The sequence below is a fragment of the Urocampus carinirostris genome, chromosome 2 (assembly GCF_059441175.1).
Source record: "Urocampus carinirostris isolate Australia breed hairy pipefish chromosome 2, RoL_Ucar_1.0, whole genome shotgun sequence".
In the NCBI taxonomy this organism is placed as follows: Eukaryota; Metazoa; Chordata; class Actinopteri; order Syngnathiformes; family Syngnathidae; genus Urocampus; species Urocampus carinirostris.
Window position 1 is genome coordinate 2,077,501 of NC_142350.1, and position 24,907 is coordinate 2,102,407.

A 24,907-nucleotide genomic window follows, 5' to 3' on the forward strand; every position below is an offset into this window, starting at 1 on the left:
ATAAGTATTCACAGCCTTTGCTTAATACTTTGTTGATCCACCTTTGGCAGCAAATATAGCCTCAAGTCTTTTTGAATATGATCCCACAAGTTTAGCACACATATCTTTGGGCAGTTTTGCCCATTCTTCTTTGCAATAAGTCTCAAGCTCAATCAGGTTGGATGGGAGACGTTTGTGCACAGCCATTTTCAGATCTCTCCAGAGATGTTCGATTGGATTTAAGTCTGGACTCTGGCTGGGCCACTCCAGGACATTCACGTAGTGGTTCTGAAGCCAATCTTTTGAGATCTTGGCTGTGTGCTTTGGGTCGTTGTCCTGCTGAAAAATGAACCTCTACCATCCATTTTCCTATCCAACGTCCGCTCCCTGGACAACAAACTGGACCATTTACAAGTGGAATTCACATCGAACCGCGAGTTGACGAACTGTTGTGCTTTAATTCTGACGGAGACATGGCTAAACTCATCTATCCCGAATGACGCTGTTAGCATTGTGGGGCTGCTTTCCGCGCTGATAGAAGCGGCGAGCTCACCGGCAAGAGCAGGGGTGGCGGTCTATGCATTTATACCAACAACAACTGGTGTAGAAATGCGAAGATAATCTCGAATCACTGCTCACGAGACATTGAACTTTTGACGGTGATCTGCAGACCCTTTTACCTACCGAGGGAGTTTAGCGCGACCATCATTACTGCCGTGTACGTGCCCCCCAGCGCTAAAAAGAAGGAGGCAATGGACGTTCTCTACCGAACTGTGAGTGAACTGCAGCATGCTTACACCGAGTGCATTTTTATTGCGGCGGGGGACTTTAACCAGGCCAATATGAAAACAGTTCTCCCGCATTTCCATCAGCATGTAAACTTTGCTACAAGAGGTAGGAACACATTAGACCTGGCCTACACAAACATCAAAGGTGCATATAAAGCAGCCCCCCGCCCCCACCTTGGCTCATCAGATCACCTTTCTGTTATGCTAATTCCAGCATACAAGCCCCTGCTGACCAGAGAAAAACCTACAGTGAAGCAGGTGAGGGTGTGGTCTGAGGGGGCAATGGAGGCACTACAGGACTGCTTTGATTGCACTGATTGGGACATGTTTAAATCGGCTGCCACTTACAACAACAAACTAAATATAGATGAGTACGCCATTTCTGTGTCAGCCTACATCAATAAATGCGCAGAAGACGTCAGCAATACCAAAACTATATGCACCCGTGCCAATCAGAAGCCCTGGATGACTGCTGAGATACGCAAACAACTAAAAGTACGGAACCTTGCCTTTAAATCTGGTGACAAGAGGCGCTAAGATCAGCGAGGGCTAACCTGAACCGTGCTATCAGACTAGCAAAGCGAACGCACAGTCAAAAAATCCAGGAACGTTTCCTCAGTACAACCAACACCAGGGATATGTGGAAAGGCATTCAGGCCATCACCAAATACAAGCCAACCACCGCCCCAGTGCAGGACACTAGCATGGACTTTCTGAATGACCTCAACAAATTCTTTGGAAGGTTCGAGGCACAAAACGGCTCCCCTGCAGCGAAAGCGGTTCCAAATCAGGACGAAAGAGCACTCCACCTGGACTCAACTGACGTGAGAAAGACCCTGAGAGGGGTCAACATAAGGAAGGCTCCAGGCCCGGACAACATTCCGGGGCGGATACTTAGGGAGTGCGCCGATCAGCTGGCTTGTGTACTAACAGACATTTTCAACACCTCGCTAGACCAAGCCAAAGTACCATCATGCTTCAAAATTGCCAACATCATCCCAGTGCCAAAGAAACCCCAGATCTTATCATTCAACGATTACCGGCCCATTGCACTGACTCCTATCATAATGAAGTGCTTTGAGAGACTGGTTAAAGAGCACATCACCTCCAGTCTCCCCTCCTCATTCGACCCCTTTTAGTTTGCCTACCGGACAAACCGCTCCACCAGGGATGCCATCTCCTCTGCGCTTCACCTGAGCCTGACACACCTAGAGGAGAAGAACACCCATGTGCGGATGCTGTTCCTGGACTTCAGTTCAGCATTCAACACCATCATCCCACAACATCTGGTAGACAAAATGAGACTCCTGGGTTTCAACACCCCCCGCGGAACTGGCTGCTGGACTTCCTCAGTGACAGACCCCAATCAGTGCGGATAGGTCAGAACATCTCAGATGTCATCTACCTCAGCACGGGCTCCCCCCAAGGCTGTGTCCTGAGCCCCTTGCTGTTCACCTTGATGACACACGACTGCGTCCCTAGGTCCGCCACAAACCACATCGTGAAGTATGCTGACGACACAACAGTGGTGGGCCTCATCAGGGACGACAACGACCTGGCCTACAGAGAGGAGGTGGAGCAGTTGGTGGGCTGGTGCAGGGATAACAGCCTGGTCCTGAATGTTGACAAAACTAAAGAGATCATTGTCGACTTTAGGAAAAACCAGCCCAATCATGCCCCACTTTGCATCAACAACAAGGCTGTGGAGGTTGTCAGCAGTATCAAGTTCCTAGGGGTGCACATTACAAACAAACTCACCTGGTCCATGAACACTGCATCACTGGTTAAGAGGGCACAGCAGCGCCTGTACTTCCTGCGGAGGATGAGGAGAGCCCACCTGCCCCGACCTTCCCTCATCGCATTCTACAGGGGCACCATAGAGAGTATCCTGACCAGCTGTATCTCTGTGTGGTGTGGAGGCTGCAGCGCTACCGACTGGGGTAGTGTGAGGAGGGTAACGAGGACAGCAGAGAAAATAATCGGGACTACACTTCCCTCCATTCAGGACATTGGCCAGAAGCGCTGCCTATCCCATGCTAAGAACATTATCGGGGACCCCTCTCACCCCCATCATGGACTGTTCACTCTGCTAGCCTCTGGGAAGAGGTACTGCAGTGTGCGGTGCAGGACCACCAGGTTCCGCAGTAGTCTAGTCCCCCTGGCCATTAGACTGTTAAATGGTCAATCTAACATACAGTATAGTTAACCTAAATCTAAACGGCTGCTAATCTGACTTTTTGCACTACTGGCAGTTCTTTATAGCTTGCCACTCCTTGCACATTTGCTCTCTGCACTATTGTACTTACAGCGTCATTGTTACAGTGTTAATGTTACTGTTTACCTGACTTGTTAACCTGACTGCCCATTTTGCACATCTGGTTAGCTACTCCTCTTGCACTATCGGCACTATGGTAAAATACTATACGTAGCCATAATACAATACAACTTTTACTTATATCTGTACATTCAAGGAAACTGTGCGGGTCAGATGTATCAACATTTCGTTCTGTATACACGTGTACTAGAATGACAATAAAGTAGATCTGAATCTGTACTCTTTTGTCAAAGTTTTTAATGCAATTTGGTCCGCCTTTTAAAATGATTGCCTATCTCTCGATTTGACAAAAGCAAACCATATAATCCCTTTATTTCTCAACTCTTCATTCTTTGCCTCAATAACAACACAATCAAAAACGTTGCTTTGTTATTTAGAAATGTGATATTATGGAAAAACACAAATGTTATGTTGACATCTGTATACCATTAGGTAATATTGTTTTCCCCCCCTTCTCTTCCCAACCACCTGTTAATGCAGTTAAAGGACAGCATAAGAGGGCTGCACTGGCCAGAGAAAGGATACAAAACCACGGAGGGAAAAGAAGAGCTTCTACCTCATTTTTATCACCCTTTCCCTTTCCCTCCTCTTTCCCTATCCCTCTTCCTTTCCTACATTATTCCCAGGTTGCGCCTTTCTTTACTTTTTAACTTGCACTCACTGCCCTTAAGTTAAAATGGAGCCCAAGATTCATGGGAGAAGCACAACACCACCTCTTCTCTTGGCTGGTCCCTCCGGAGAACGGGAAAGCGAAGGAAAGAAAGAACACGATGAAGACCAGAAGGACAAGGAGAAAGAGGCTTCCTGTGTATCTGGTGCCACAGGAGCAGACGGGCAAGATGGCAGCAGGGACCAGTCTCAGTTCTCTGTCAAAGAGAGCAGCCTGTCTGAGGGCAACGTCAAGCTGAAGATCGGTCTTCAAGCCAAACGCATGAAAAAACCTCCCAAGATCTTGGAGAATTACGTATGCAGGCCGGCCTTTCGAGCTACCATGAGGAACTCGGGACGTGGGGGCGCTCGAGGAAACCGTGCAGGGAATTGCAACGAAGGGCCAGCCAGTCAGAACCAGAGTCCTTCTCGCCTCAGGGAAAAGAAAGAACCCAGCCCGAGTGTCAACAGATCCTTGTCATCATCCAACTCATCTTACAAAGTCCCAACGTCGCCTCCGGCCGGACCTCCTCCTACCGCCACAGCTGCCGTGCCGCCCGGTAAAGTCAATGGAAATGCACCCGCAAAACGGGTAAGTCTTAATATTGGCACATAGCGTAAATTCCGAACTAGAGACTGCTCCTTTTTTGCTACATTTTAAACCTGGTCTCAAAGGGAATTTAGCTGGGAGCAGCCGGAAACAGTCTGGGTCAGGTTGGGCCGCATCAGGTTTTTCACAAAAAAGCTCTAAAAAACATTCCAATGTTTTCAAATCATTTTACTTTTTAACACAAAATAAGATGAATTTATTAATTAATGCGTTAATTTGGAAATCAATCAGCAATAAATAAATAACATAATAAAAATCTAGGATACATAAACGACTGAAGAAACCACATATGGTTGCTGTCTAGAGAAAAAAGATATTTTTGTTTAGTTCAATTGCCTGTATTAACAGTTTAACTTTTAACTTTTAAAACGTGAATGGAACAGTAAACATAAACTGTAATTGGCTTATCTTGCCTACTAATGCTTCTAGAAGAACGCCCGGAAAACAACACAAAAACGACCACAAAAAGACTAAAGAATGGTCACAAAACGAACTTTCAAATGAATACAGATAAAAAAAAATAACCCCAAAACTAACTTTAAAACGACCGAAATTACATTTAAAAACGCCTGTAAAATGACCCAACTATTAAGCGTTCCAATACAAATTTCCAATATTCTGTATTATAGAATATTCTGTTGTTTTGTGTGTTATTTTTCTATCCGTCCAAAACTTCAATATTTGAATATAGAGAAGGAAAATAAAAAGTAAAAAAGAGATTTCTCGATAAATCGAAAAAATAATTGACTGTTTCATTGATTTTTAAAATAATGGTTAGTTGCAGCCCTAGTATAGTTGCACTGGAACCGTCGTTTAAAAATGTAGGGCTCTCACTTCACGCCGCGCAGCCCTCATTGGCATTTTCTACCGGTGCAGTAGTAAAATTGTTAAGTTAAAATGTGAGAAAACTACGTAAATTAGTTTGTTTTTAGGGCTAATTAAGCCTGCTGCTTAAAATCTGGTGTGGCTTCTACAAACACAAAATTGAGTTCCGTTCTAACATTAGAGCATGGAGCTTTGAATCAGCTGCGCTCTGTGGTCTGGAATTTCCTTTTTTTATGTTGTTTTTTTAAACACATGCGACATATTAGCAAGCTTTGTCAGACTCCTGAAATTTATTTGGTCTTTTTCGCCACCCTTCCTGGGACTTTCTCCCCCACCCTGAAATGACATTTTCTTCTTGGCACCCCCGATCTGACCCTAATTAGTTTTGCCGTACATGCACCTCCTCCTTGCTTTTTTTTAGTCTTCCAGTTTAATTTGCATTTTCACAAAATATTGAATGAATTTCTGAATTGTCTGAATAGTTCAGCAGTGTCATTCAATAAATATTTATATTTTGGTTTTGTTTAGGGTCCACCAAAGTCTGATTGTCAGTCCGACACAAAGTCCGACACAAAAGCAGCCTCCGCCTTATCGGAACGTCCCTTGAATCTTCATCGCCCCCTAACTGACAGCAAACTCCATCAAACTGGGAAGAAAACGCCAACACAGCAGTCGTCAGCACCCTCATCCCCGGCAATGGTATCTAAAGAACTCAGCTGTGAAAGTGTCAAATCGCCACATAGTCATGACAGTCAAAGAGATAAAGACAAGGCAGTTCCTAGCTGGGGGGCCCCCACAGTCACTGAAAAGTTAGCTCAGCTCATCGCCACTTGCCCGCCTTCCAAGACGCCCAAGCCTTTCAAACCTGCCAAGGCGGATCTAGTGCTTTCCCACCCAAGCTCAGGTTTCATGACACCCACAGCAAGACAGCGAGACAGAGCCATGGCCAACAGGAATACTTACTCTAGGATGGTTCACCTCTCCCCCCCTTTGGCAGTGTCACGCCCACCCGGTCGACCTTACGGCTCCAGGAACAAGGAGATTGCTATGGAAAGCGGCCCTGGTTTGAAGCCATCAAGAAAAGATGACACAGATGGGAACGGTACCAGCAATCAAAGTAATAGTGTTAACAGCAGTCCACCACTCGCATACGGCAATAATAGATTGTCTTCCCTGTCAAAAGATATGAACAATGTTAGCAATCCTAAAGTTCATTCTTGTCCCAGTGACTTCTCGTCTCATAGCACAGGCTTGTCCCCCTCCCCAGTTTCCTCCCCTTCTACCGAGCAGAGGACATCCAGCCAGGTAGTGTCTCCTGCTGCAGAACATTCAAGAGAGTCGCAGGTTTCAGTGGAGGAAGACATTACAGATCCAACCTTTAAAATCGGAAATTGTTTCTGTCCTCCAAATGATACAGCAAAGACCGAAGGGAAAGCCGGCAGTCAATCAATGCGAGTTGAAAGGGACAAAAGTTCAAGTCCATTGAGGCAAAGTCCTAGCAGGGATAGTCGTATTAGTCAGAGCAGTAGTCCTGTAGATCCTGTAAGGCCTGGGGTGGCTTCCTCACCTGAGCAAGGAGAGGAGGGCCCTCGGACACCACTTCCTGATGATTCGCCCGATTCATCAATAGACTCTTCAATGGAGCAAGACAGTAAACCCTTCAAAAAACGTCAAGGAAGGAAGCCACGCTGGGGCCGTCCTACGAAAAATGTTCATCATCAAGGGGGCGACCCGGACAGTCCCTTTGATGACACTAAGGCCACCTTGCCAGAATCATCTGGTCTTGAGACGAGTCAATCTCGGAGACCAGTGGGGAGACCTCCCAATCCAAATAACGTCAAACCATGTTCAATGTCACGTCTTTTACCCTCATCGCCTCAATCAAATAAAAGAGGACGGCCGAAGTCCAAGATGCCCAGGCTGGACGCTCCATCCCGTCGGCGGGCACAAACTCCATCGGGTGCGTCAAAGGTCTACTCAACGTTTTTGAAATCTAAAGAAGAACAAGATCCCCCCGTGCTTCACCCAGAAGTCGACCTAAATCCCCCGAAACCTTCAACTAGAAAACGTGGACGCCCCAAACGCCTCCCACCTACATTACCCGAAGAGAGCCAGCCTCCCACATTAGCTCCTGAGTCGAGCGACGTTGCAGACAAACGCTATCACAATAAAGGAAACGGTCAGCTCATAATGAAAACAATTATCGGCAGGATCAACAAGATGAAAAGCGTAAAGCGCAAACGCATTCTCAGTCAAATTCTATTAGGACCCAGAAAAGAAGACCCTCCCAAAGTGACTCAGAGTGCCGTGGTTGGAACGGCACAGACAGCAACTCATCCATTGTCCTCCTTGGCTGCTTCTCTCGGGGGGAAACTTGGACCACAAATTAATGTCAGCAAAAAAGGGACAATCTATATGGGCAAGCGGAGAGGACGCAAACCCAAGCCTGTCACTGCTTCAACAGGACCGGTGGAACCTTTCCTTTCACCCAGCACTACTTCTCCTCTGCGTCCTCAGCAGCAGCAGCTGCAGCATTCCTCCTCGGAAGTCTTTCCTTCGCCTTCGCTTTCACAGTCTAGCGGAGGCCACAGTCCCGTCAGCGACAGCAGCTTCGTTGAGCCGGGCTCGCTTCATTTTGCCGCCCACTCTCACTATTCCAACCACGCTCACAGTACTTTTGCTTTCCCTCCCCCGACTTTTTCAGCTCCCAATCTCCGCAGTCCAGTCCTCGGCTCCACACTGGCCACGTCTAAGAAAAAGTCGTCGTTCCGCGGTTACCAGCAGCCCCATTATCGGCAGCTCTACCCATATCGCAAACTTTCCCCAACGCGCCCCCTTCACCCGACCTCTCCCGCTCCACTTAGCGAGCTGAAAGAAGCCACGCCGTCCCCAGTAAGCGAATCCCTCAGCGAGGAGACTGTCCCCAGTGATAGCGGAATAGGGACAGACAACAACAGCACCTCTGACCGCGGTGAAAAAGCCAGTGGACCACTTGGAATGGGGATGTCGGCCGGCCTCGGTAGTGGATTACTCTTGCCTGGTGTAATGGGCCCATCTCTGGGTCCAGGGGTGGGACTTAATGCCCGTGACAGGCGCCGCCACTCCACAGTGGTGACGGAGCGTCCGTCGTCTTCACCTTTACCACATATGTCCAGGTTGTCCCCTGATCCACGGAGAACTCATCTGGCACCTCCTTCTACCACGCTCATGGGCCATAAGGAAAAACATAAACACAAATGTAAACGCCGCAGCCACGGGTGCCCGGGCTACGAAAAGCTCAAAAGACAGAAAAGGAAACGCAAGAAGAAATACTTGCAACTCCGCTCTCGGCGGATAGACCCCAACTTCCTTGCAGACCTGGATGAAATCATCATTCGTTTGAGTGAAATTCGCATCGCCCATCGGAGCACGGGGCACCGTCTTGGTGTTGGCATTGCAGCAGGTGCGGCGAGGATGCCGGGAATGGTCAACCGTGCAGGTGGCATCGGTGCCAGCGCTGGCCCTCCGCCTCATCACTACATTCACAGGGATCTCCTGCCCACCATCTTCAGGGTCAACTTTGGCAGCTTCTATTCCCATCCTGCTTACTCTTGCGATCCCTTACACTACGTTCGCAAGCCGGACCTGAAAAAGAAACGGGGGCGGCCACCCAAACTGAGGGAGTCCATGTCGGAAGTTTCTTTTGTACCGGGCCTCGGATTCCCGCTCTCCAGTGGTGGCTTTTACCATCCCTCCTATAGTGTTCCTTATTCCTCCCCCCCCCTGGGTTTGGGCTACTACAGGGGCTTTCCTCCAGCCAGCGCTCTATACCCGCATCCCCACCACCAGTCCTCCCACCCTGCTTCGTCTCACCATTCGCCCACTTTTCCCCCCGCTCCCCCCACGTCGTACATGCATCACCATCACCCTTCTCATATCCTGTTGAACCCCTCAAAATTCCACAAGAAAAAACACAAGCTGCTTCGTCAGGAGTACCTCGGAGGACGCTCTCCTGTCCTGTATCCGCCCATGACCTCCGATTTGTCTTTTAACTGGCACCACAAACACAGACACAAGCACAAGCACAGAGAGCGCTGCGACGACGAAGGCAGAGAAGTAGAAGAAGAAGAATCGGTGGACGGATCTTTAAATCGAATATCTGATGGTGGCACGTCGGGAAAAGGGGAGCGAGTGGCTAGCCGGGGATTGGCCGAGTCTTTGCCACGATGCCGCTTCGGCGAAGGCACCAACAGCGCTAGCAAACACAAGGGCAGCACTTTAGGCAATTCGCCGCCTTCTTCGTCATCATCTTCCTACAAGTGCAAGGAAAATTCCTTATCCTGTCTGGGGCCATCCCGGCTGGCGCTGGGGAGCGGCTCAAGGATGCAAATTCCGGGTGAGTCTTGGTTCAGAATGGGCGCTTCTGAGACTGACTACTCGAAGCTTTCGCATCGTCGTGTTTTGCCTGCCCAGAGGCCCTTTTCAGACGGAAGGCCAGAAGAACCTCCCGCTTGTTCTGACAGTGAGGACGAGGAACCTCTCATACCCAGAGAGGACGTTGATCCCAAAGGCCACCATTCCCCCAATCTTACCAATCTTTTTGCCTCAGCTCTGACTCGTACTCACTCCAAAGGGTGCAGGAATCGAAAAAACGAGGCAGGCCAAGACAACAGCTTCTCTCGGATGGACCGGACACTGAAGAAAGATCACTCGCTGCCAGTGGACAGAAGAGAATTAGGTGAGTCCCGTTTGTGTCTTCATATAAATAACCACCTGAAAATATTCAAATCCTATATCACGTGTATGAGGATCACTGTAATGGGTTGGCCTTATCGTGCAGGCAATGTTAAGGAGCTTTATTTGAATTTAGCAACAACTCTCACCGCTCTTACTTCAAACCAAGGTTGTGGTGGTAATCCTGGATTACACCTCGGGATCTTGGGTCATTCGGTGGTCAGAGAAAGAAGCAAGTGGGTAGATGAGGCCTCAAAAAGAGTTACTTAACATGGCCGACGGTAAATGTGGCTATTTGTTTAGCTCTACAGTGTAATGCCCGTGAAAAGTCTTTCTGTGTTGGGTCCGATGGTCTTTCTGTACATTCAGGCTTTCCTCCTGCTACTCTGGTTTCGTTGTGGTTGAAAATAAAGTTTTGGTTTTGCACTTTGCTATCCGTGATTTATCTTTTTTTATTTAAAAATTAGTTTGCCTGCCTCTTACTTGGCAAACGCTTAGAACAGGGATGGCCAAACTTTTTGAGTTGTGGGCCATATTGGGTTCAAAAAGTTGGCCAAGAGGAAAATAATACCATCAAGTCCATAAATTGACACTGAGGGCAAGGCCAGACGAAGACGATCTAATCATGCCAGCGTGCTAATGGATAAGGACAGCATAACATGGAGGATCTACACACAATGCACCTAGTTTTACTCAAGTCATTATTTAGATAAAGAAAATGCTTACCAAACTATCAGTTTAACTCAAAGTCACTAAGTCCAAAGAAATGTTTCTACTTTTCCGACTTCCTCTTTCCACCCCCCTCACATCAGACGTCATTTATGCTTCTTGCCAATAGCTTTGTTAACTTTGTTTCTACTTCTTGGCCTTATCTTTCACTATTTGCAGCTCGTAATCTGCAGAATTTGATTTTCTTTTCAGTGCCATTTTGTTCAGTTTCCCTTTCGTTCGCTGCATGTCTCCGAGATGCACACTTCAGCGCCAAACTGTTCATTTTGGCGCTGAATGTACAGTACAGTGCACACTTGATTTGAAGGACTAAGCCCCAAGTAAACCCCACACTGCGTAGTTCAGCTGATAACGGCCGAAGCTTTGTGTTTACTTTGGCGGCAATTTAATTTTCGGGTTTATTTCAGGCTCGTTTATCAAATCAAGTTAATCTGTCGGGTTTAGATAGATACTTTATTCATCCCCGCAGGGAAATTCAATTTAGGCGGTTCAAGTTTATATACCTGCAACTCTGGTCGGGTCGGGCTAAATTTTTTAGGCCCAATTTTAACTCAAGTGGTGTGGCCTTGGCAGACTACAGAGGATTACCACACTTCTTAGTCATGTTAGTTGTGTAGAAAGTCTAATTTCTTTACTGTGAAAGATTTCAGAGCGCTATTAAAGTTTTATTTGTATTTACTACAAATATTCTTTGTGTCTTTTTAAAAATTATTATGCCTATTCTTAAGCCTTTACAACAAATGAATATCTGCTCCAAATATTGGTCATTGGCCTCCTAATACTAATAATCTGTATCCGCCCTGAAAAACACACATAGGTCCATCCTTAGACGACATGCTTATTAGCTATTATCTGTGCCTGGTGCTGACAGACAATGACGTTATAATCATACTAGCGTGCTAACTGATGAGGATCGCATGCTAACTAGCTATTACCCGTGCCTAAATCTGACGGACTACGAAACTATGGTGTGCTAACTAGCTGTTATCTGTGTTGGGTGCTAAAAACAGGCACATTACAATCATGTTAACGTTCAAACTGATGAGGACTGCATGCTAACTAGCTATTACTTGTGCCTTGTGCTAACGGACAAGGATGTTATAACTATGTTCAGGTGGACAGATTAAAAAGCCTGCTGGGCTGTAGTTTTCCCACGCCAGTCTTAGAATGATCTGATGTGGATTGATTTTTGTTTATTTATTTTGAAAGGGCTTGCAAGTATCCATACTCGAGGTGGCGTACAGGCAACTTCAGACGAATCACTACACCACCGACAGCAGCTCCATCAGCAAACTACCATGTTTTACTCTCATAGCTCGACATCCTCTACATGCCTGTCTCCGACCCGGGAGTCTGGCCTGGATTCCTCTCTGCCACATCCATCCCATTTTTCCCAGCCGTCCAGGAACAGCCTTCAATTTGTCAACAAAATATTGCGTGCCAAGAAGCTCCAGAGGCAAGCCCGAACGGGAAATAACATGGTGAAAAAGAGGGGACCTGGGCGTCCTCGAAAGCACCCCTTGCCTTCGCCGCCACCTTCTGCATCTCCTGCTTCGGAATTGACGCCGAGCCGCCACAGAGACCACCTGAGCAGGACGCGGGATGGGGACGCCGTCAAAGATACCATTGAGGCAGTTGTCAAAAACCAGCGAAGCCGAGGACAGAAAAGAAAACACTGGGACAAAGAGGAAGGGGAGCTAGGAGACTCTGCTGAGAAATTGCCAGAAAGAGAAACCAACCTGAGATCAAGGTCCAGAGCGGTACCCGGACAATTTTGGCTCACTCAGGATGACGTCACTCACTTTGCTGGGTAAGTAAGCCGGACCTTGCCCTTGAGGGGCAGCGTTCGCGACAATACTAACCCTAAGATTAACTATTTTCTTTCAAAATTATGAGTATCACATTGTACAATACGCATTGCATCAATTGTGGCTTTTATATATTGGTTGAAAACAAAAATTGTGGGATGACGTGACCTCCTTTTCTTTTGTTCGCGAATAAAAGCTCAAAGGCTCTTTGTCTGGTAAAAATACTGTACTTCAAAAAGTATTTAAACAGAAAACTCGACATCTTTTAACTTAATGCTAAGTCATGTTTATTCGTATACCCCTTAATCACAAGGAGTCTCAACAGAGACCACAGATTGCAATTTGCAGACTATTATTACACCATCCCCTGATCTAAAACCTACACGAGGGCAAGCAAAAGCTAAAAAAACTCAGCATGAGGAAAATGAAGAAACCTTGAGAAGGGAATGCACACGAGGTAATCCCCCTTCCAGGATGACCGGGCTGCAACGGATGTTGCAATCACAAATACATATAATAAACCAATATTGTCAACATGAAATATAGGTCATTCATAAGCTATACAATAGAAGTGTGTTTTAAGCCTAGATTCAAACAGTTTCACTGAGGTTGCAGATCAAATCTCAAGGGGCAGAGCAGTCCACAGCACGGAGGCCCGAATGGATAACTCTCTCGAACCTGTGGATCTCTTCTTGGCTCTTGGGGTCACTAGTGTACCGGTATTTTCAGAGTGAAGGCTACGGACCAAGACACCAGATATAAATGTAAATAAGAAAAAGAATTTGAATTTTCTGCTAGGCTAAAGCTAACAAATCAAAATGTGTTGTATGTATTTAGACAACAAAGTGACCAAAATCTGCTAGCATGATGCTAACTAAATAAAAATGCCCCAAAAGTTGTTAAGAAATCTCTGTAAATATAAGGCTGATGCTAGCATAGATTGCAAAACAGGATTTTACTTTAGGTCAAGCATGCATTACTGAAATAGGTCATCGCGGTGCTCGCACGGGAAAACTTAGCTCTCAACTCTCAATTAAACAAATTTCGCTTGTTGTGCGCTTGGTATGGCACCTCGAAAGGCAGTCTCTTAGCCATGTTTTTGCGGTGCCCTGGACCATGGAGCGATGATTCAATGTAGCCACTGCAAGCACTGCATTCACTACGGGTGCTCTGGGTTGTCAGTTCAGGACCTAAGCCTCGCGATTCAAGATAAACAAGCTACTTACATCTGCAAGTCCTGCGTCCCCGGTTTATCTGCTGATGATAAGGATTCTTACGCCTCTCTGAGTAGCTCTGGAACGGTGTTCACCTACGTGGATAGCACTCCATTACCCTTATCCGGGTCGTCTGGACTGTCCGGTACCCTGAACGCTGCTGATTTGGTCTCCACTGTCCGTGAAACCGTGAAGGCCATGGTTCTAACCCTTGTCCGAGAAATTATGACGCAGATGATGCCAGAAGTTGCCAAAATGTCGACAAGCCTAATGGAGGAAATGCTGGCAAGGGAGGCTAGGAAGCATAATCTCGTGGTGGTTGGAGCAAAGACGCATCGAGAAAATGGTGACGCTGTTCAGGATACCCAACTCATTCAGGAAGTCGCCGAAGCAGTTCCGGGAGTAGAGAAAGAAGACATTCTGGAAGTTTTTCGTGATGGAAGGCCGAGGAATGATGGTAAACCCAGGATTGTGAAGGTCCGGTTCCGGAATACAAGGTCAAAGCTGGCGTTTCTCTGTGGATTCAATCGGGTGAAAAAGTACGTTTCCGACGTTGTCCTCCGGATTTGTTCGTCCAGATATGACACCAAAAGAAAGGGAATGCGACAGGGAACTACAGGACGAACTTAAGCGCTGTCGGGACGAAGGTGAAGTAAACATTATTATACGGGTCGGGAAAAATATTGTCAAGCCGGGAAATGCCAAAGGTCGCCTTCGCCTTTATTGAACAGTCCCTCGATTCATCTCATTAATGCTCAATGTTTGACTTTTAAGGCAGATGACTTGGTCTCTTACATCAACTTCTACACCCCTGATATTTTGGCAATTACAGAAACTTGGTACTCCGCTGGTGACACAGGGCCAACTATAGCAAAATATCAAACCATTAGACCTGACCGAAAAAATGCTCAACATGGAGGAGTTTTGCTCATGTTTTCTCACGGTATATCTGTGCTTTCAATCTCTAATTATCAATTTGATAGAATTGAGGTATTGATTTGTGATATTCTTATTTCTGGGGTGAAACTAAGAATAGTGCTTGTATATCGCTCAGCTCTGAGTTTTTTCATGCCAACGTCGCTAAGTTCGAACATCTAAATTCTATTTTTGATACTAAATTGCAAATTCTACTTATGGGTGATTTTAACTTTCCTGACCTTCACCACAGTTTTCTTCAAAATTCTGATATTAATCTAACTTCAATGTTCAAAAATTTGTTTTCAAATGCTGTTTTTTTTCAACATGTCGATAAACCAACCAGGGGGTCCAACATATTAGACTTGTGTTTTCTACTGACAGATATCTGATTAAAAACTTTGAGGTTGGGCCGAGTTTCTCTAGCAGTGATCACGATTCTGTTACTTTCCAACTTAACCTGGCTCTTAAAAAAGACACCACTGCTCAAAATTACATAAATTTTAAAGACTGTGATCTACACGGCATTAGATACTTTCTGTCCAGTGTCAACTGGTATCTCTTATTTGATAATTGTGGGAATGTTGAAGAAATGTGGGCAATATTTAAATCTGTTGTTTACACTTTGATATCTGTATACGTTCCCTCAGTTGCTGTTACACCTCACGTCAACCGGGATATAGCTGAATTGCATAGGCGAAAGCAGTTTATTCACAAGCTTTATAAACGTGATCAGTTGGCATACTTGGAAAGTTATCAAGATGCTTCAAGGGAACTGCGGAGGGCTATCAGGCGGGAAAGGGTGGCTGAGGAAAATAAAGTTTTAGAGTCTAATAATACTCGTAAATTCTTTTCATACATCAACCGTAAACTAATTTCTAAGGCATCTATTCCCAACCTGAAGGCATCTGACGGTACCGTTGCTACTGATAATGTTGATAATGTCCGTATATTAAATGATCAGCATGCCAGTGTTTTTGGTCGTGACAATGGTGTTTCACCCGACTATCCAGAACTTCAGCTGTTCTAAATTCGGAACTTTCAAAAGAGTTAATTCATAAATACTTGATAAAACTTCCCAGCAAATATTCAGCCGGCCCTGACAAAATTCCAAATTTCTTACTTCAAAAGCTAGCTGACTTTTTATGTGAACCATTATTTTACCTGTTTTCTAGACCTTTTGAGGATTCACAGCTACCTGAGGACAGGCTTAGTGCTATTGTCATGCCTATTTTTAAAGGGGGGAGCGCAACAAGTGCAGCTAACTATAGATCAGTTAGCTTGACTAGCTGCGTCTGTAAAGTGTTTTAGAGAATTATTTCAGATGCCATATGGAAATATATACAGGAGCACAATCTTTTTGCGTTTAAGCAACATGGGTTTAGGTCCGGACATTCTACCATGACTAACTTGATAGCTCGTTTGAATAATATTACCAGTATGTTTTTCGTTCGCAATATGGCTGGTCATGTTGTTTACTTAGACTTTTGATAAAGTTTCTCATGTCAAGCTTTTACAAAAACTGAAATGCTATGGTATTAGTGGAAAACTGCTTGAATGGATAACTGCATACTTGTCAAATCGTAAAGAATGCGTAAAAATTGACGATGTTCTTTCAGCGTGTTCGGAGGTTTGTAGTGGGGTACCGCAGGGCTCAGTACTAGGACCATTATTATTCCTGTTTTTTGTGAACGAACGGTCATTCAAAGTAGTGAAACCTCAATTTTTGCCGATGATGCTAAATCGGCTTTCTTACCAAAAACCCAGGTTGCAGGAACAATTGATTCTCTTCAAAATGACATTAAATCAGCTTTTCTGTGGGCCGAACAGTGGCAACTGCAACTGTCATCTCATAAATGCTTAGCACAGTCGTTTTTTCATGGTTCTGTTCCGCTGTATAGCATTAATGATCATGATTTGCATGTTGTTACTGAACATAAGGATCTGGGTGTCACTCTTACTTCAAACCTAAAGTTTATCACGCATATCGCCAAAATTACCAACAAAACCAATAACGTAGCATCAAACATTTACAGAAATTTTTACAACAAGAACCCAGCATTCTTCGTTGAATGTTTTGCGTCTGTTAGACCCGGGTTAGAATATAATAGCGTTGTGTGGAACCCTTACTTACTCAAAGACATAAACCTACTGGAAGGAGTTCAACGTCGGTATACGGTTAGCAGATACCTGGGATGCACAATTTGTCATATCCGGAAAGACTACAAAGACTGAACTTGGACTTTTTGGCGCTCCGCAGAATTCGATTTGATTTATTTTTTGTGTTCAAAGTACTACATGGAATGATCAATGTGCCCTGTGATCAATTTTTTTAGTTCTGTCGTGTTGATGGTTTACGTGGCCACAGATATAAGTTACAGGTGTGTAGACCTACCTGTAACCTGCATGGAAACTTTATTTCTTTCAGGATACCAAAGATATGGATTTTTTTGCCTGACCGTGTTGCAAATTCGGTGCAAACTTTTAAGCAAAGGTTGGCAAAGATAAATTTTTCAAATTTTTTTAGAGGAGGGGGCATAAGGTGACCAAATTTGGCCATGCTCACTCTCAGCATTAGTTTTGTGTCATGTTTTGATTAATGTCAAATTAATAAATTAATATCAATACTTTCAATAAACATTACATTACAATAAAGAGTCCGACACGACCTCAATGATTGGTCCTGTATTTATTGAACCCGAAACTTGTATACAATTCTTTAAAAAATGTAGCTTTTTAAAAGCACACACTAAATCATGTGCGTGTTTTAGCTCAGTGGAGAAGAAGTCAGAGGGCCAAGACGCCATCCCCAGGGAACAAACGCCAGTCCACCCAATAACCTGCCCGCGGGAAAAGAGACCTGCCAGACCTCCAAAGAAAAAATTCCAAAAGGCTGGACTTTACTCCAATGTGTTCAAGACTGAGGAGTAAGAGAGATTTTTTTTGTTGCTTTGGACATTTGAATTATTTTTATTTGTTGTGATCACTTGTAGCCCCCGCAGTCAGCTTCTGCAGCTAAAAAAAGAAAAGCTCGAATACATACCTGGGGAGCATGATTACGGACTGTTTCCGGCCCCCATACATGTGGGTGAGTCATGGACAAGTTTTTATTTTCCCACTGCCAATTTTAGCTTAGTAGACACCCATGAAAAGGAGAGAAGACATCAATGCATTATGAACTTGCAGAGAGAAAGGAGAGGGAAACGAAACCTCAGACAAGAGATTCTAACCTGTTTTCAAGGCCATCCTTTGAGCCCTTTCTTTTTATTAGATCTCTAAGTTTCAAAAGCAGATCTGCCCTAAAGGTTGTGGAAATCCAAAAACAGCAACATCAGATTCAGATTCAGATTCAGATCTACTTTATTGTCATTCTAGTACACGTGTATACAGAACGAAATGTCGATGGATCTGACTCCCACAGTTTCCCTCAGTGTCCTTCAGTGTACAGATATGATTGGCAGATAAATGCAATGGTGTAAACACTTCACAATAGTCAAGACAACAGTGTGCAATGATACTTAAAAAAAAACAACCTGGCTTCCCATGCAATCTCCTTTGCATGTTTCTAATATAAAAACAGAATACAGTGGGACCTCGCTACTTCGCGGTTCCACGTTCGCGGGTTCAGAGCTTCGCGGGTCTAAAAAATAATAAAAATAAAATATATATATATATATATATATATATATATTTTTTTTTAAATATTTTTTTTTATGCATTTTTGAAGGGGCGTCGCTACTTCGTGGTTCCACGTTTGCGGGTTCAGGGCTTCGCAGGTCTAAAAAGTAATAATAATAAAATAAAATAATTTAAAAAAAAAAATGTTTAAGCATTTTTTAAGGGGGGGCGCTACTTCGCGAAATTTCACTTTTCGCGGGTGGTTTTGGTCCCTATTAACCGCGATAACCGAGGGATTACTGTAATTCCTAATCATCCATCAATTTTGCATCATTGTCCTTAAAGTGCCATTAGTCTTTCTACTTGACCTGTTATTTTTTTCCTTTTTTAGGAAAGTATTTGAGACAGAAGCGCATTGATTTCCAATTGCCTTATGACATCTTATGGCTGTGGAAACATGATCAGGTGATCATAATAACAAGCATCAGATTGTCCTTTTTATTTTAGGTTTTGTCTTTTTTGTCATTTCTTATTCTAATCATTTTTTGGTCTGTTGTAGTTGTATAAAAGGCCTGATGTCCCTCTTTACAAAAAGATCCGATCAAGTAGGTCATAGTTTGTCGAGACCACTGTATCATTCTTTTCTTGCCTGGCCACACCTCCTTCTTCCAAGTGTCTTAATTGTGCCATCTTGTCTGTCACAGATGTTTACGTGGACGTGAAACCTTTCTCTGGCTATGAAACCACCACATGCAACTGCAAAATTCCTGAGAACCGCTGCGAAAAAGGCTGCCTAGACGACTGCCTCAACAGGTAGCGTGGATGTCTCCAAAGAATTATAGAATTGTGTTTCGTGATCCCAACATGATCTGGTTCAATCAGAATGAGCTTTGCCGAGTGCTCCCCCAGCACATGCCCCTGTCACGAGCACTGTGACAATCAGCACATCCAGAGGCACGACTGGGTCCAGTGTCTGGAGCGATTCCGAGCTGAGGGTAAAGGTTGGGGCATCCGCACCAAGGAGAGCCTTCGCGCCGGACAGTTCATCATCGAGTACCTGGGAGAGGTGGTCAGCGAGCACGAGTTCAGGTAAGCCGTCCTGGAAGCAAACAAGCGCAATTGGTGTTGACTGTCTGGTTTTGGTTTTCAGGAGTCGTATGATGCAGCAGTATTTTGCGCACAGCGGTCACTACTGTCTGAACCTGGACAGCGGCATGGTGATCGACAGCTACCGAATGGGCAACGAGGCTCGCTTTATCAACCACAGTTGTGAGCCTAACTGTGAGATGCAGAAGTGGTGAGGAGTGACATTTTTAACACCGATTCTAGCTCAATGCTACAGTGGTCCCTCTTGGTACGAGCACATCTACACACGATTATTTTGACACATGAGTTTTTTTTTTCCCCAAACAAACATCTTGCTCGCTTTACGAAGGAAAATCCAGTTCACGAGCAGTCCCAGAGGTTACCACCAGAGACTGTCTGTGCCGGTTCACCACCTTTGGCTTAGTCGGGTCTCTGCATAGTCCTCCCACCATCAGGCACCCGATGAAAACTGGAACAAACCATAAAAGAATTGTCCTGTTAAAAGTGTTTGTGTGTTCACGTCCATTTAAAGTTACAGTAACTCAAATTGTTAGTGCACAAAAATTGTTAGTATCATCAAAAGTCGTGCGCCGTCACTACCCTTGCAAACCAAAAACCCCAAACACCCCTTCTACCTAATTTCCGTTACGGTGACTCATAAAAAACCTGAATTGTACTTTTTTAATATAATATTTATCTTATTACTGCATTTTTCATGTTTAATCACTATCTGAATGCATTTTCAGCGATAATCAAGATGTGTTTATTGCTATTTTGAGTTCCCTTTGATGTTTTTGGGATGTCAGGAATAGCCCAATAGTTTTTCATTATTTTGTATCAGGAAATTTTCCTTGTTGCGAGCAATTTCAGCTACGAGCACGATCCTAGAACAAATTAAGATTGTCTGCAGAGGTACCAGTAATTTGTTTTGTTTGTTATTTACTGTAGCTCATGTAACTTTGTGCTTATGACTCGTAGGTCGGTCAACGGGGTGTACAGAATTGGTCTCTTCGCGCTCAAGGACATCAGCAGCGGCACCGAGCTCACATATGATTACAACTTCCATTCCTTTAACACGGAAGAGCAGGTAACCCACACGATATTCAGTATTTTTACGACTATTGGGAACACCGGGTTGTAAGGCGCACCTTCCCAAAATATTGTTTGTCCTATATTTTCCATACATAAGGCACACCGGACTATATAAGGCGCTACAGTGAGAACGTCAACAAAACAGTCAGCTGGTTCAGTCAAACTTATTAACCCCTTATCATTCCGACGGCTCGCAAAGAAGCTTTTACGTGTCTAACGCGTACGGACACAATGTCATTCCACATATCGTTAGTAAGGTTGAACTCTTGGGATTCAAGAAATGACAACCATTTCTTAGTTTCTATTTTCTTTTTCGCTGGCAACTGCTAAGACAGCAAAGTGAGAATTTAATTGTGCAGGGAAACGAGGTTCTTTACTGTGCATATGACAAACACTTTGAATTGAATTGAATTTAAAAATAAGATAAACATCAACATCAGTCTGAAACAAGATACTGGGAAAATATAAAGCCCGGGTAGCTCACGAAAGTCGTCTTGCAGCCATCACGTTCAATAATAATGGTTCTCCTACATTCGTTGAGTGTAGTGAATCCAACCGTGTAAAATATTTACACATTCCAAAACACGCGATAATGCCGACAAATAAAAGAAAAAATCTGCCGATAATCATCTGCATTGATGGAGGTTGCTTGTTGCTAGCTGTCTGTTTAGCCCCATAATTCCTGTTTACAAATACAGAATATTGAAAAATGTTTTCGCCATGCCGTAAAGCAACCTAACGTGCGATTCGCATTCATCTTTTTCGGCCAATTGCAGGCTTTGTTTTGCCCCACTTCAGCCTATGTGAGCCTGTAAATGCTAAAAAGGACCTGTCTCCTTTACCTCTGAATAATTTTAGCCAATAGTGACCGATTCAAATGATGATTGACACACTGGTTAGTTAATAAAACGCCGGCACACATATCCCATTATACACTGCGGACGACTTCGCCTACGGGGGAAAATTTAGTCGCCGGCGGTTGGCCCTAGTTGCGAGACCTTGCGACTCAATATTGATCCAGATATAAGGCACACTGTATTATAAGGCGCATGGTCAGCTTTTGGATAAACATAGTCTTTTAGGTGCGCATTGTATTTGTGAAAATCCGGTAATTCTTTATTGTGATTACCGTATTTTATGGACTAAGGCGTACCCAAAAAAACAAATTAGCCAAAAATTTGAACGGGCGCCTTATTCGAAATGCATGACAATATTTGTTTATTGAGTTTATAAATGTTATCGCCGACCATGATTATATAACATAAATTTATAACAATGATGGCAACGAGGATCAAACTGGATAGCAATGGTAAGAGCACCGAATCCTAACCAATGGGCTCTATGAATGGTGATTCGCAATTGCATAACTTTGGATGCAACAGAAAGTGATTGCGGATCGTGGTATGGATCTTCACGGATCTTATACTCTAATCCACTACGGATATAGAAGGTACATGAAAAGGCGTAAGATCTCATCTTGTCACACTATTTTTATTAATTGTACCAGATATTTTGAAAAAGTGACATTCCCATAAATAACAAAAGTAAGAACGAAAAAAAGTGATTCAAAGTGACATTTATTTTTTTTCACTTTCTTTCAGCTCAAACTAAGCGCTGTAAGTTTTGAATTCAGGTACTGAGCTGCATGATTAACCGAAATCTAATCAGTATTGCGACGTAAAGTAGTGCAACTGTGTAATCACAAGACACTGCAGTTCTTTTCAAACATTTATAGTTCCATGTTTGTGAGTGATGGAGTGTTTTGCTAGTCTTTTTTTAACATTTGAAGTTTTAACGGCCCTGGCCAACCAAAGGCAAGTTTTAAAGGCGAGCACAAGTTTTGCATGCAGCACGCATGTTTGAGCAGAGCTTCCCATAAGAGGGTACTTGTTTCTTAGTGTTAAAGCATGTTAATATGTCACACAAAAAAAAAACCTAGCACATTAATGCGTTTTTCTTTTCAATTCGAAAATCGCATCGAAATTGCAATACTGGTCTGAAATATCGCGATAGGTTTTTTCTAAAAACGTGCAGTCCATGCGTTTATATCTTTCAGGATGACCAAATTACTTCCCGCAATGCTTCTTTTTTCAGTTCACAACTACCAAAGTATTTCCAACAATGCCTTTCTCTTCATTCAGTTCAGAATTATGTGCACTTTGTAAAGACTTTGCAAGTCCATGGTATAATACAAAATTTCTGAACCGGTTTAATAATGTCTTACAATATTGTACTGTGACTAAAATAGTGTAATGATTAGAACTGAACTAATGGCTTTTCTTGTGTCAACCTAGTGGTCTGGTGGATAGAATCCGGTGCGCTCCCTGCCGCGATTTGGGTTAGGTTCTCGTTGCATCCAATGTTATGCAATTATGAGCACTGATATATTGCAACTGACAAGTCAATACTTTTTTTTTTTTGCAACTTTGCGTTTATTGTTGTTTTAATTCCATGCGCTTTATAGTCCAGTTTGCCTTTTTAAAAACAAAATAGACAAATTTTGGGGGGGTCGAACGCTTCATAATCCGGTGCGCCTTAGTTCTTTCCTGTTATGGTTTTAATTTTTCTTTAAAATGTTGTGATGGTGTCCCGCCCCACAGCAAGTGTGCAAGTGCGGCTCGGAGAGTTGCCGAGGCATCATCGGCGGGAAAAGACAACGCATCAATGGCTTGCCTGGCAAGGCTGCTGGTGCCCGACGACTGGGACGGCTCAAAGAGAAACGCAAATCCAAACACCAGCTCAAAAAACGGGTCAGGGCCTTACCTTTGGATTTTTTTGCCCAGGAATCAAAGACAGAGAGAACTTTACTTGCAGATAATCCAAATGTGTTATTTACATACATTGGAAAATCTAATGCGTATTTACTTATCAAGCAAAACAGCCAAACTGCATTTATATAAATCAAATTGATGTGCCCCTACCTGACCTTTAGAAAAAGGATGAACTGAACAACCACTGAAATGTAGTGAGGAGTGTATCATGTAATGCAAAGATAGAAAAAATACATTGAAATGATTTGACCACATAAACGACTTAAATTGTCTCGTCATTGATACCAATGTAGTGAACTTGGTTTGCAATGAGATTAGCCATAACACTCCAGGATAAACATGTAGTAAAGACTTAAAACTGAAAAATAATATAAAAGGAATGTCAGGATGGATAGGCAAACATATCTACAAGATAGTGCTTGGAGACTGGCATAGTACAACAAAAACTCTCATTTTTCAAGTGTCCATGTTTTGACTTTTTTTCCCAGGAAGAAGAATCGAGTGACAGCAACAAATTTTACCCTCACCTCATGAAGCCTATGTCCAACAGGGAAAGGTATGTTGCACGTTATTGATGAGAATTCTGTACAGTGGTTGTTCTTTATACAAGCACCTCTAAACACGACAATTTCGAAGTACGAGTTTTATTTGGAACAAAAATCTTGCTTACCATATTTAGAAAGGAAAATCCAGGTCATGAGCAGTACTAGAGGCTACCGCTAGTGACAGCTCATCGCCAGCATCAGCTGGTTGTAGTTTGTGCATGAAATTGACTACAAGCAAAACAATTGTGCTGTAAACTATTTTTTTTAAACTTTTTATTTCTCACACACAATTCAACAGAGGGTTGGGTCATCCATCATACAGCAACACGAACAAAAATATATACAATTGACATTCCCATAAATAACAAAAGAAAGAACGAAAAAAATGATAATAAAAGAAATTAAATAAAATGTGAGGTGTTGAGACATTAAGTAAAAAATGTGGGATAACCTTCCATCTTTTCTCGAATTGATCTAGTTTCAGTTGAAGTCTTGCTGTAATTTTTTTTCCATAATGTACATTTGCTTTAATTTGTCTCTCTATTGTTTTATGTCAGGAGGTTGTGGTTTCAGCCAGGAAACTGATCATTTTTTTTGCTACCAGAAGCATAACCCTTAGTACATATTCATGTTGACCAGTCTCTAACTCTTCTGGCAAAATTCCTAATACATAGGTCACTGGGTCCAACCATAACTCCCAACCAATAATTAATTTTTATGTCTATCTGAATACTTCTCCAGAAATTTAATATCACAGAGCAATTCCAGAAAATATGTGTGAAATCACAACCCTCGCACAGTTACGCCAACATAAATTGGATGTATTCTTATATTTTTAAGTGATACTTGACTTGAAAGAAACATCTACTGGATGCCACTGGGACGCATCGTCGGTAATGTATCCTGGGTTCATTGAGTGTTTCGAGTCTCGCAACATCAGACACTCTCGCCCAGGTGACCTAGCGGAGGTTGATCACACCTCAACTTGCGTCCCAGTAGCAGCCCAAACCTGGTGGCTTTTTCTGCAGCTTCACTAGCAGATTTAATGGGTTTCTTCTTGGCTGCCCCTGTCACACCCAACTGTCCTAGAACTTTGCAGTAGGATCGTCCAGCTAAACCCCTGCAGCCAACCTCTATTGGCTCAAAGAAAACTTTCCAGCCCCTGCTCCTGCACCTCCACCAGCTCCTGGTACTTTGCGTGTTTCCTTTCATTGGCTTCCTCAAAGCGCTC

The 24,907-nt window shown here is 43.7% G+C and overlaps 1 protein-coding gene across 2 annotated transcripts in view; it reads left to right on the forward strand.

Moving 5' to 3' along the window:
* Nucleotides 1–24,907, forward strand: part of ash1l (ASH1 like histone lysine methyltransferase) — a 63,752-nt gene that overhangs the window by 9,109 nt on the left and 29,736 nt on the right. For both annotated transcript variants that reach the window (XM_088328295.1, XM_088328296.1), the window contains exons 3-15: nucleotides 3,583–4,342; nucleotides 5,714–9,902; nucleotides 11,837–12,437; nucleotides 17,336–17,491; nucleotides 17,558–17,652; nucleotides 18,574–18,647; nucleotides 18,742–18,787; nucleotides 18,887–18,995; nucleotides 19,065–19,271; nucleotides 19,333–19,479; nucleotides 20,247–20,355; nucleotides 22,961–23,110; nucleotides 23,620–23,687. In XM_088328295.1, the coding sequence (XP_088184421.1) occupies nucleotides 3,779–4,342; nucleotides 5,714–9,902; nucleotides 11,837–12,437; nucleotides 17,336–17,491; nucleotides 17,558–17,652; nucleotides 18,574–18,647; nucleotides 18,742–18,787; nucleotides 18,887–18,995; nucleotides 19,065–19,271; nucleotides 19,333–19,479; nucleotides 20,247–20,355; nucleotides 22,961–23,110; nucleotides 23,620–23,687 (6,515 nt within the window). In that variant the 5' untranslated portion in view covers nucleotides 3,583–3,778. The remainder of the gene's footprint in view (nucleotides 1–3,582; nucleotides 4,343–5,713; nucleotides 9,903–11,836; nucleotides 12,438–17,335; nucleotides 17,492–17,557; nucleotides 17,653–18,573; nucleotides 18,648–18,741; nucleotides 18,788–18,886; nucleotides 18,996–19,064; nucleotides 19,272–19,332; nucleotides 19,480–20,246; nucleotides 20,356–22,960; nucleotides 23,111–23,619; nucleotides 23,688–24,907) is intronic.